This window comes from Henckelia pumila, unplaced genomic scaffold (assembly GCF_033568475.1).
Source record: "Henckelia pumila isolate YLH828 unplaced genomic scaffold, ASM3356847v2 CTG_461:::fragment_3, whole genome shotgun sequence".
Classification (NCBI taxonomy): domain Eukaryota; kingdom Viridiplantae; phylum Streptophyta; class Magnoliopsida; order Lamiales; family Gesneriaceae; genus Henckelia; species Henckelia pumila.
In genome coordinates, this window is record NW_027331831.1 from 7,282,237 (window position 1) to 7,295,687 (window position 13,451).

General features: G+C 36.0%; 1 protein-coding gene across 1 annotated transcript; it reads left to right on the top strand.

The window, feature by feature from the left end:
- The first annotated feature begins 251 nt into the window (after window positions 1-251).
- LOC140871280 (uncharacterized) lies at window positions 252-12,753 on the top strand. Its single transcript, XM_073273717.1, has 13 exons — window positions 252-704; window positions 2,677-2,848; window positions 2,945-3,162; window positions 3,545-3,605; window positions 4,230-4,302; window positions 4,972-5,049; window positions 5,539-5,696; window positions 6,254-6,422; window positions 8,221-8,683; window positions 8,851-9,231; window positions 10,620-10,823; window positions 11,382-11,515; window positions 12,291-12,753. The coding sequence occupies exons 1-13, from the start codon at window positions 297-299 to the stop codon at window positions 12,463-12,465; spliced, it is 2,694 nt and encodes an 897-aa protein (XP_073129818.1). The 5' UTR covers window positions 252-296; the 3' UTR covers window positions 12,466-12,753.
- Window positions 12,754-13,451: the final 698 nt, after the last annotated feature.

Consider the following 13,451-nt stretch of genomic DNA (forward strand, 5'->3'; position numbering starts at 1 on the left):
TTATTTAATTTTCGTTAATCGTGTTCCACTTTATAAATTTGTTAATTACATATCTAAAATCACTCTAATAATTGCGATGGACTTAAAAAATAAAAACAATTTTATGTTGGAAGTCCATTGCCCAATAAACCGGATAACTTTACAGACCTGGACTCACCCGGTGAACTCAATATGGATCCAAATAATATCCACAAGTTGACCCGACCCATGTAATTTCCAAATTCAACTCACTCCCCTGTTTCCTCTTAAACCCCTTCCCTCCTTCACCATCTTATCCACTGGGGGGAAAAAGGGTAATGGCTACACTGCTAACGTACGCAGCATTTCCTTTCTCCCTGTTCCCCGCCTCCGCAGCTCGGAACGCCGTCTCTGCCACCTCCACATCCGCCGCAGCATCTCAATCTGCCTCAGTCTCCACCAACCAAAGGAAGGCGCGAAGAAAAAAGCATCAGCAGAACGACTTGAAATCCTCCGAGGACAACGGTTATAGCGGTAATGCAGACGTTAATTTCACGCCTTCAAGCGCAGAGAAATTGCTGAGGCTGGTGTTCATGGAGGAGTTGATGGAACGAGCTCGGAATGCCGACGTTTCGGGGGTATCTGATGTCATTTACGACATGATTGCCGCGGGGCTGACGCCTGGGCCTCGGTCTTTTCATGGATTGGTTGTGTCTCACGTGCTTAAGCGAGATGAAGAAGGCGCTGTAAGATTAGTTTGTTGCTTACCCGTGCATTGAAATATTTTACGGATAGATGGGTCCTACTTTTTTAATTTGACATGAATTCTAAGACACCCGCCTAATCTTCAGCCTTACATGTAGATCAGGCGGGTTGTCTGATGAGTGGTCAATGCTAGAACTGTGAGTGCTTTTTCATCTCGTGCTCGTGAGTGAAATTAGAAGGCGCTAGAGCGTGAAGGTGTACGCGTTTAAGATCCAAAAAATTAAATAAAATTGTTATCATGAAATTCAAAACACAGAAGACTTTTGTCAATAGTGTAGCTTCACTCCAAAAGAGGAAATATTGGACGGTTTAGTCTGTATAAAGTATAATAGTGTTTTGAGGTGTTGATATAATATGTATGACACCATTAATTCAATTTTTTTGCATGACTTAGACGACAATAACGAATGGGTGATGAAGGATTGAATAGTAACATCAATAAAGAAAATGATTTTACATTTGATGATAACAATTTGACTAGGATCGAAGTTGCAAAAGCTTCTGGGGTTGGCAAAGATGCTTATGTGTAGACTTGTCCTTCAAAAGTGGTTAGAGCAATTATGGCAACCACGATTAAGAGATGAGAAAATTATTCTATTTTGAATATGCGGCATGTTATGAATGAAAAATGTGAAGAATTTAACCTTGATAAAATGAAGATGATACAGAAGGATACATATCCAAAACTTCAATAAATAAGGATGGTATAGTTGAGGAAGACACAGGGGTTTGAGGATTTTGATGATTGAAGTAGTCTTCTAATGCCACGTTTTTAATCAACCCGTGACATACATTGGTATCTAATAGTTTGTGAAGTATATTTTTGTTGCTATGTGATGTTGTGGTAATATTCACGTCACGTATGCACATTCTAAAAAATTATGCTTGGTGCACCTTATTTAAAGTGCTTAGTTAGCCTCGCGCTTTACCCCTTAAATAGCTACTGCCTGTTGCCTTACCCCGATTGCTCATTTATGTTATGCGCCAAACAGCCTAGTTTCCTATCTGAACGTCGGATTAGCTCGAAGAAGGGGACTATTGATGCACCTGAAAACGAGTGCCTGACACCTTGATTGATACATGTCAGCAACATATGTTCATCCTAGACACCTTGACAAGCACACATCAAGATGTATCCATCCATGACACCATGGTTGGTACACACCAGCATATATCCATCCCATACCTTGACTAGTGCCTGTCGGCATATATCTATCCCTAACACCTAAGCCTAACTCCTTCGACACCTTGATTGATATAGTTAAATTGCAGAGGTGATTGAAGTTGAATCCCCTAGCATCCATCACTCTTATTTATGCTTTAGTTTAAGGTAAGTACACAAGGTAGAGCTTAGTCTCGATCCTATGAGTCGAGGGTAAATTTGACAGGGATGACGTGGCCTTTGAGCTCAGCCACCGTGCTAAGTTGAGATGATCAAATTTATGTTACTTGTATACCTTGTGTGCCTGCGACAATTCCGCAAAAGACATCTGTGTCCACTTCTTGAGCCCATAACTGACAAAGCAAGAGCTTTGGGAGTATCCTTGGAGATTTTTGGACGCAGCCTTAACAAATATGCAGAGAATATCACATCGTATCTAAGGATTTACGGCAAATTTTTGACTCTTTTAAACAATGAAAGACTTGTCTGTAAATGGATTGGATATATTGATTGGATGTCATCTCGATTTAATTCATCATTCATATATAACATATTTAGCATACTGTAAGCAAGAGGAGTTTACTCAGTGGATCAATTATTCTTAAGAAATAGTGTATAAACTTTGATTGGATTATGATGGTATCAGTATGGATTTTCATCTTGTTATTCTATCGAAACACATGAGAGGTAACTCAAAATTTGCAAAATGTCATTACATGTTCTTGAAAATAAATTACTTTTATTCTTTAGGCATCAGGTAGTTTACTTATCTGAAAACGCGTATCTTGCAGATGCATGCTCTTAGAAGGGAACTGAGTGAGGGTCTTCGTCCTCTTCACGAAACTTTTCTTGCATTGATTCGATTATTTGGCGTAAAAGGTCATTCTACCAGAGGCCTAGAAATTCTTGCAGCAATGGAGAAACTCAACTATGACATTCGCCATGCTTGGCTTCTTCTCGTCGGTACAGTGAAAAAATCTATCGTTGATTGGCTGGTTTCATGTAATTTAATATTGTTCTAGTTTGGTCTTGCGTTTGATTATCCCGTTATTGCATCAGAGGAGCTGGTGAAAAGTAGTCATCTAGAAGTTGCCAATAAAGTGTTCCTGAAGGGTGCTGAAGGTGGCCTTAGAGCTACAGATGAGCTTTATGATCTCCTAATCGAGGAAGACTGCAAAGCGGGCGATCACTCAAATGCATTGACTATAGCCTACGAAATGGAGGCTGCTGGTAGAATGGCAACTACATTTCATTTCAATCATCTATTGAGCGTGCAGGTACACTATTTCCTTCCAAGTTCCAACCTTCAGTATTTCAAGTTCGAGTGTAAAGTAGTTGGGTTTAATGTAACTGCAACTCAAAAACTACTCCCGACAACCACAGTCTGCCCTAGCTTTTGTGTTTGTGATAGACCTAGATGTTAAAACCTGCTGTAGTAGCAAGTGGAACTGCCTACAGTATTAGGAAAAAAAATCAGGTATTAAATATTCCGAAGGATTATTTTCATGTCGGGATTCTGATTACTTGTTCTATTGACTAGATTCTAGAATGCTTACAAGTTGTTTTGCACTTTATTTCTATGAGACGAATATCAGAAGAATACTTTTGTAATTTTCAATTGGTATGATGTTCAAGAACTGTTTCTTATCATTTGGCTAGGCTACTTGCGGCATTCCCGAAATTGCTTTCGCTACATTTGAGAACATGGAATATGGAGAAGGTTTGTGATCACCTGTCAATTTTTTATCTGCTTGATTAGTTATTTTAATGACAATTGTTTGGTTGTCATGTACTCCGCACCGCGATTTGCGGGTCTCCATTTTAAACATGCTCTTGAGAAGGATTATGATGGAATAGAAATGAACTGAAATCTCAGATTTGAATAAATTTCTGATACTTAAAATTTTCATTTGATCTCTGTAGTTGACCAAGAATGCATGATAATGCTGGTGGCAGTTTGACCTTTTCTAAACACTTTCATAAATTTGGTTCGTACTCCACGGGACACTTTGCTTTCTTAATTTTTTCAGAATGTAGTCTCGACTTTCATTTCACCCTCTTTCATATAACCATGGTATCAATGCAACCCCTTGTAAGCATACCCATGCTTGTATTTAGAGGCCTATCAAATAATAGGTCACATTCTCTAATGCGAAACAGTTTTTGGAAGAGTAATGACTGCTTAGATTTGCATTGTATGTCAGACATCAAACTAATATAACAAAAGTAATGAGAGAGAAAAACATTTACTTCTGTCTTGCAATTTATTTATTTATTTATTTATTTTTTGAGAGAATTGTCTGTCTTGCAATTTAAGCTTATTGTGTTTGCTTTTGGTTACCAGATTTTATGAAACCGGACACGGAGACATATAACTGGGTAATCCAAGCGTATACTAGAGCTGAATCATATGACAGGTATCCTGTCTTGTATAAGTCGTTACTTTATTTTCAGATATTGGTATTCTCGTTCTCTGATTATGTTTTCTCCTAGATCTTTCTTACTATCTTCTAGTTTTGACTCACAAAAGCGTGGCTTGCGTATAGCAATCATCTGGGCACCAATTAGATTAAGGGAAACAATAGAAGCTGCTTGTGATTAAATAAGACGGTTTAAAATTGATGGCTTCAGTGGGCAATTTGGGAAGCTTTCTTCTCAGTCAGATATGTGGTGTGGCAACTTGACCGAAGTAGGGGTTTGATGCTCTGCCCAATTGACCAACTCTAATTAGTGTGCTTACTAAGAATTTGTTGCAGGTAGTATGGTGCCTGGGCAGTTTTCAAGTTAACCAGTATTATGCTCTTGTGCTGCTATAGTTGTTCCAATAAAGCTAAGATGGAAAGAATGCAGACCTGCTGTTTGTTTTGCTTTTCGTTTTTTTTTTTTTTTTTTCAAAAAAATTGAACTTGCTACTAGTTTATTGGAATAATGATGATCTGTTATCGTCTGTACATTGATTGGTTTTAGCAGACATCGATATATCCAGATCTGATTGTGTTAAACATTTAATGTTATCCCTTAAGTTTCTCTTCACGTTTACTTACTATTAACACAAGAGTTGTTTAGACTCCAATCTGTTGTTCCAGGGTTCAAGATGTTGCTGAATTACTTGGGATGATGATTGAACATCATAAGCGCTTGCAACCGAATATGAGAACCTATGCGTAAGAAATATTCATCTTTTGGACAACTGGGATAAATTTGTTCTTGGTTGATTCATCTGTCGCTATGAATTCAGCATTGATATTTGAACCACCATTCTCACATCACCTTCACCTGGACGCTGTTTTACAGGTTCTGACTATATGTAAATTGTTTTATGGATCTAAATTTCTATGTAGCTTTTTTAACGTATTCAGGTGTAGTTTATGTGGTTAGATTCCTGCAGCTTTTTTAATGGACATCTACTTTATATAGGAGTGTATATTGGATAAACTTTGTATTTTGAATCAAAATTTTATCTGGTTATTTTTCTGCAAAACAGTGTGCAATCTATGCTGAAATTCAAGTTCCTTATATAGATGCACTAAATGATGGCCAAAATGAGGAAGTGAATGAAGAAGTAGGTCAAATGTGTTTTATCTATAAGTAATGCATTCTTTTGGCTGACAGTTTATAATTGTTTCATTAACGACTCCATGTCCTCTTGTTAGGTTGTTAGTGGAGTGCTTTACGAAGTACTGTGTCATAAATGAAGCAATCAGACATTTTCGTGGTCTAAAAAACTTTGAAGGTGGGACAAAATTTTTACATTACGAGGGGCAATATGGGGATCCACTAGCTTTATACCTCCGTGCATTATGCAGAGAAGGTGTGTATTCTCTAGCTTCCTAACACCATCAGCTTTGAAGGTTTCAAATGTGGAAGGGCTATAAATATTTAATGAACGTAAAAGTTGTTGGACTAACATTTTTCAGACCAAATACATCTTGTTGATTTAACATTTTTCAGATCCAAATACATCTATGAAATATGTTAGATAATGATTGAACATATGCTATCCCTCAAATATAGTTAAACCTGTTGGCTGTCGCTTTCCTTTCTGTTTGAAATTTGAATTCTATCAATCCGAAATATGCTAACCCGATGTACCTAGATGGTAAATTTTCAATGAACTGGTAGAGATTGTGATTTCATATAATCAGTGGAAGCCCTTTGGATATGTTCATCTTTGTTGTGGGATATAATATTTATTTAGGTCGATGGTAGTGAAATTTACATGAAGATTGAATCATCATCGATAGGCTCCATGCTTATTAGTTTATCCACCAAAAGTTTTTACGTAGTCATTTTTTTCTTGTGATTTAAACATGTTCACGAGAATCTGTTAGTGGAATCTTTTAGTAATGATAATTACAATGAGCACAGGAAGAATAGTTGAGTTACTAGAAGCTCTTGAAGCCATGGCAAAAGATAACCAGAAAATACCACCTAGAGCTATGATCTTAAACAGGAAATATCGGACACTGGTTAGCTCATGGATTGAACCTTTGCAAGAAGAAGCTGAACTTGGATATGAAGTTGATTACATTGCCAGGTTTACTATCTTTTTTCTTTTGTTTTAATTGAATAATTGGCTGAATGATTTCGCAGCTCTCATAGAGCATTTATACAAGTATATACTTTCTATTTTAGGAAAGTTAACTATACAATGATTGTTAGTCATTTTGTGATTTTAATACATCAAATTATTCAAAAAGGAAGCATAATTATTCAAAATGTTATGCTAGTTGTACACTTTTAACTCTCCCTCTCAATTTGGTGTATCAATGTCACACATGCCCAACTTAAATAGTTCTATTTATAATGACCAGTATGAATCATCATTCAGCTAGCACGTGTACATTCTTAATGTAAGGAAGGTACCTATCTTTGATGTAGTTCTTGTGAAGCTTGGCATGCTTTATCTTGGTTATTTAAGTTAACACTGGATTATTTGCGGTTTCAGAAGCTATTTTGTTACAGTAAAAGCGTGTGTTCTTTTTTGGAACCATAAACCAAGTTCAATTGGGGAGAATTTCTACCTTGTAAGCTTCATAGTTAAATGATGAGGAGCATAATATATATATTTTTTGATAGGAGACAAAACATATTCAAAAAGAGCATAATATTCGCCTTTCACACTAGTCAATGGAACCACATTTTGTTTCTTGCTTTTTCAAGTCACCAGATTGCCCCAAAAAATGACACATATCTTGACATAAACTTAATATCCAATCAGGATTAGATAAAATCCAAGTCTATATAACCAATGGTGTGATGTTTATATGATCATGCTTGAAGAACACGATACATTTGCTTGGCGAAAATTTTAAGATAACTCAAGATAGGCGTCACTGCCTTTTGTACATCAGTTGCTTGAGTTGTGCATGAAATGATTTACAATAGTTATTGCAAGTGAAAAGTCTGGTCTAGTGTGAGGATTCTACTAGCCTTTGATCTCTCTCCTTTTGATCAGGTTAAAATAGACACTTAAGCAATGGTTTACCCCAATTAGAGCTTACAAGCTGACAAGATGATTTCTTAGTTTCGGAAAGAGATCCAGTCTCATACTTCTGTTACGAGACCTATCAAAAGACTTATTTTTCAATTCTATCGCAACAAATAATATCTGAAAAGTAAATACATTAATACAGAATATTATGCTAGTTGTACATGCTAAATGTTTGTTATAGCACGTTGAATCTTTATTCGTTCCATCATTTTGTTTGTCTTTATCAAGGTACTATAAATATTCCATCGTACTATTGAAGGTAAAAATTTTTTTTTTCCCACTTTGTTTCTTAATGAACATGTTTACAACCTCCAGTTCATAATTTCCCGTTAGTAATTGCCGAACATCATCCTCCAGAGGGAAAAGAAATTCCCAGAAATTCAGCATTATGAAATATGGAAGGACTAGATGGGATGCAGATTGATGGGCAGGGAAATTATTCTTGATAGTAAAGGAGGTTCATGGTGTTTGTAACTCTCCACATGGTTGCCTTCTTTCCACTTCTTATCAATACCCTTTCATCACGTTCATACTGTTTTTGAAGTCTGCCTAGTTGAAAATTAATAAATTATTTAGTGGATAAAACATATATGTACATTAAACATTGTTAGCAGAAACAAATGGCAAGTTTGACCCCTAATTTTTTCAACATGTGACTTTGTATGTCTGCTTGGAGTGTTCTGTTAATCATTTCTATATATATATATATACATTGTTAATTCTGAATTCTGAAGTTTTTATTTCTGGGATGCTGTTATAATAACATTGGTAGACGGACAAATATTAGAAGAAACTGCCTTTAGTTTTGATTTTTAAGTCTTGTGATGGGATCACTGAACAGATATATAGCAGAAGGTGGGCTAACTGGGGAGCGCAAGCGATGGGTTCCACGGAGAGGAAAAACACCTTTAGATCCTGATGCAGAGGGTTTTATATATTCCAACCCTAGGGAGACCTCATTCAAACAAAAATGTCTCGAGGAATGGAAAGTACATCATCGAAAACTTTTGAAAACTTTACGCAATGAAGGACCTTCTGTGTTAGGAAATGTATCTGAATCTGACTACATTAGAGTCGAGGAGAGATTGAAAAAAATCATAAGAGGCCCAGAACAGAATACCCTGAAACCAAAGGCTGCTAGTAAAATGATAGTATCAGAACTTAAGGAAGAGCTGGACGCTCAAGGTTTACCTATTGATGGAACTAGAAACATTCTCTACCAGCGTGTGCAGAAAGCAAGGAGGATAAATCGTTCTAGAGGTAGACCGCTTTGGGTTCCCCCTATTGAAGAGGAAGAAGAAGAGGTGAATCTTGATCTCATTTTTTGCTTGTCCAAGTCTGTTTCTGTTTCCCCTGATATTTCTTTTTACTATCACTAGAGCTTGTACCATAAAGCACCCTTTATGAAATATATAATAAATTATAAATAAATGTTTGATGACTGATCAAACTTAGTTTATCTATATGATAGATTGACGACGAGTTGGATGAATTAATTTCACGCATCAAGTTGGAAGAAGGGAATACAGAGTTCTGGAGACGTCGTTTTCTTGGAGAGGGCCTTAATGAAAATCATAGCGAGCCGTTGGAAGTCAAAGATTTTGAAGTTCTTGATGTCTTAGAAGATGCTGATGGCAGTGATGATGTTGCAAAAGAGGCTGAAGATGATGAGGTGGATGATGAGGAAGAAGTGGAAATGACTGAAATTCAAGTAGGTGAAAGGGTTAAAGATAAAGAAGTTGAAGCTGCCAAGCCACCTCAAATGATTGGAGTGCAATTGTTGAAAGACTCTGACCCAACTACTAGTTCATCAAGAAAATCAAGAAGAAGGTCGTCTAGGGTATCAATGGAGGTACAAAAGCTTCTCCAGCTAGTGCAAACTCTTATATTTCGTTGTTAGGAATATTTGCAAGTGTGTTCATATACCCAAGGACTCTGATGTCCATTGCTTCTCACTTTCTTGATTTTCTGAGTGTTGGTGAAAATAATCTACAGATATACTGTAACCTGGTGCTTTATGTGAAAGTCTAGGGATTCTCTCTTCTCGCTGGTTTCAAATATTTCAATTTAACTTTGCCTTTCAATGTGTCCACTTCATTTGCATTGATCAATTACTGGACTAGCTGAAACTTGACTAATGTATTACGTTTCACATTTCCTGTGACTAATGGACGCAGAGAGGATAGTTGAAACAACTGTATTTTGATGATGCTGTTTCACCCCGCTGAATAATTCTTTTTCAATATGAAATAATCTTTTAGGTTATTAAAAAAAAAAAAGAAAAAAGAACTTTTGGAAGCTCCAAGTTTATTAGTTAAAATAAGGAGCGACCAAGTATGGTTGATCCGAACTTCGTCTCTATGCTAATGATAAACTTCTAAATCTATGGACAAGTTTCCCATTTTGTGTGGTGTTACTCCAAGAACTTTTCTAACTAGTGTTAAATAAGTATGAGGAGCGAGGCACCTCAACTTCATGAATGCTCCTTCAAGCACCATAAAACCAGTTCAGACATGTTTTGTTAACAATATGTTAATGAAATCTTTAATTAGTTGAAAAGCAGGCAGCTACAGGAAGTGACATCACTGAGTTTTCACTTGGCTGTTTGTGTATCACACTTTAGGTGCTAATGACCCTTTCATGCTTTTTTGGACCCCTTGAGTGTTCCTTTTCATCTATGTTCATTGACCCCTTCAATAAGCCCTTCACAAAGCAAAGTCTGCAGAGATCAGTATATTCTAGAATCAATATATTGGCCACATATTTTTTAGAAAAGTTTTATAGTCAACGTAATATGTCCATGATAATTTCCTCTGATAGGTTCGTGTTGCAGCTGATTACCTGTACATACACAGGAACTTTCAGTTGTTTTGTTTCTGTTCTCTGATGTTTCCTTCCATGTCATCGAATTGCTCCACGTGGATATTTTTGGGATTGTTCCTGCATTGTGTTGAATACTTTTTGCTGAACCTCCAACCAGATAACACATAATTGCGAGATTGAGTTTTTTGCGTTTTTCACTTTTAAGGAGAATGAGAAGGAAGCTAGCCAGAGAGAGATAATTTTTTTTTTATTTCGTCTATAAAATGTATAGATCTGAGATCCTGATTGTGATCTCATTGAAATTGCCATTAGAAGGCCCATCACAGTATTTCAACTTATGATAATGCCAATTATAAGGTTGCAATTTCATTTTTTTCAATCAAAGAATCTGATTTCATGTGGTGTCAATGAGTGCAGGATGACGCCGACGATGATTGGTTTCCTTTGGATATTCACGAAGCATTCAAGGAACTGAGGAACAGGAAAGTGTTTGATGTATCGGATATGTATACAATAGCTGATGCTTGGGGTTGGACGTGGGAATTGGAACTCAAGAACAAAACTCCCAGACGATGGTCACAGGAATGGGAAGTTGAATTGGCTGTTAAAGTAATGACAAGGGTAATACTGTTTCCTTTTTAAACCTATGTTCCTATGGTTTGAGCATCATCCTGTCACACATATTTCAGAATGATATTAAAGAATAAAAATTTGGTTTTGAGAGATTGAAGTCTCTTAAAGTAAACATACATGATTAGGACGGTTTAAGGCTTGTGTATACAAAGTTCTACTCTCGCTAAATATATAAAGTATTTCATCATCTTACATATGATATATAACGAGGTACTATAACGGAATGGAACTAAACCACCTCCAAGCATTTCATGGAGTTTCAATTTTGTTTCTGATGCACTACGATCTCGCTGCCACTTAATTTCCCATCTTTGTTTTCTAAAATTCTCTTTAATCATCAAATATTTCATCAATTTGCTTTGCTTCTGCGATCCCCTCATTTGGAAATTAAGGCTCATCAACCATTGTTTTTTGTAGCCAGCTGATAAATTGCACCTGAATTGATTTTCTGGTCATGAGAAGAGCATTCTAATTCATGTCTCATTAGCTGTGTATATTTATATTACATTTTTTTTGGCTTCATAAGTAAGAAAATTGTTTTTTTAGGTTATTGAATTGAGTGGAACACCAACTATTGGGGACTGTGCAATGGTACTTAGAGCCGCCGTACGAGCTCCTATGCCGGCAGCCTTCTTGCAGATTCTGCAGACTACACATCGTCTTGGCTATTCATTTGGCAGGTTAGATGAAGTTTCAGTTGTATTATTTTGTCTTTTTCGAGTGTTCGTAGATATAACTCGAGCAGGATGTGCAGTCGAGAAATTGTACTATAGCATCTGAAATCATATGAAGATGGAAATTTGATCAATTTGTTTAACTTTGGAATGGGGCGCCTGCCTGTTTCAAATGGACCATAGTCAAAAATCCATTTTTACCAGATTTTCTACCTACTCGGCACCATAAACATCATATATATACCCCTTTCGTCTCAAATCTTTTGGGGTCTGACTCATTTGAATCATGTTTTAACACTTTTGCTTCTGCAATCTTGGTTATTCGTATCTCTCTGTTTGATTCTTCTACTTGCTCAAACCATCTTGAAACCTCGGCCTTAGTTCGTTTCATTAATATGCCCATTTTGCAGCGACACATGTTTGTGTGCATAAATTTGATGGACAATGCTACATGTACATTGAGGGTTATACATTGGTTTACACATTGCATTTGGAGTTACAAAATTATCCCAAATGCATTTTTGAAAGAGTTTTTTCAAATAAAGTACATGCATAATTTTGTAATTTCAAATTCGATGTGTAACTTTTAATGTTCGTATAGCACTTTCCAAATCAGAACACATCTATCCTGACAAATTGTTACTACTAGTTCAACTTTGCTGTTCGTTACTAGTAGTTCAACTCTGCTATTTCCCCGAATGAATATACTAATGTTAATCAACATATATTGTTTAAAAGTCTGTTATCGTGTTCTGATTGTTAGTATCGCGTTTATTTTTAGCCCGTTGTATGATGAAATCATCGGCCTCTGTCTCGATCTTGGGGAACTCGATGCATCCATTGCAATCGTGGCAGACTTGGAGACAACCGGAATCAAAGTCGCAAACGAGACTCTTGATAGAGTCATTTCCGCCAGATTAGCAAATGAGAATCCTCAGAACGGTGCATCACAATAGATTTCACGTAGCATGCCTTTTCATATCTGTACAGATGCATTCTTTGTCGAGCAGAGATAGATTGTATTGGGAACTTTTGGAAGACGACAGTGTCGTAATTGACCGAGAAATGGCTAAAAATATTTTTGACATTGCACTTGTGAATGATCATCGAGAGGATATTCAGTCATCACAATCGTGTACATCAAAGCTAGTAGTTTAGTCAAATAGCATCCAATATGTGTGATCTTTGATTTTTCTTGCTTAGTATATAATATAATATATAGAAGTATTATTTGTTTGATTTAATTTAATGAAGGCACAAAATCCCATCAATTATCGAACAATATTACTTGAGATCGCTGTAAAAAAAATATCGAACATGCTTATATTTTAGTTCCAAACGATGGTGCCAAACATTGATAAAGTAATATAACAACAATTCAAATAATTTATTAGTTGGATCAGATCAATTTGCAATATTATAAGCACATAATATTCATGTCACCGTGTACTTGGAAGTCAAAATTCCAGGTTTGGGCAGTGAAAGAAGCTGACAAACAAAAAAACATCAAGAGTTACATTATTCAACAGCAATGAATTCTGCACTTTCCAATTTATTATTATTGTTTTTGTTTTTGTTTTTAAATAAAAAAAACAACACAATTGTTAATTTTTCTATGATAATTTTTCATCAAACCTAAAAGAATAGTGAAGGTATTTTTAGCTTTATTCAACAAAGAAATAGTGAATGTATTTTTAGCTTTATTCAACAAAGAATACCACAAGAAACTCAGTTACGCCTTCATTACGATGAATATTACGTTCAAATCCCCAATACTTTTTAATGCATATTTTTTCAAGTGTAAAAGTGTTATTTGATTATTTTTTATGACGACAATTTTCACCTTTGTTACGTTATGCTTCGTGTTATTCAATTAATTGATAGTTATGTCATTGGAATAGCCAATGGATCTGCAAGCCTGCAACTCTACGTCGAGATCATT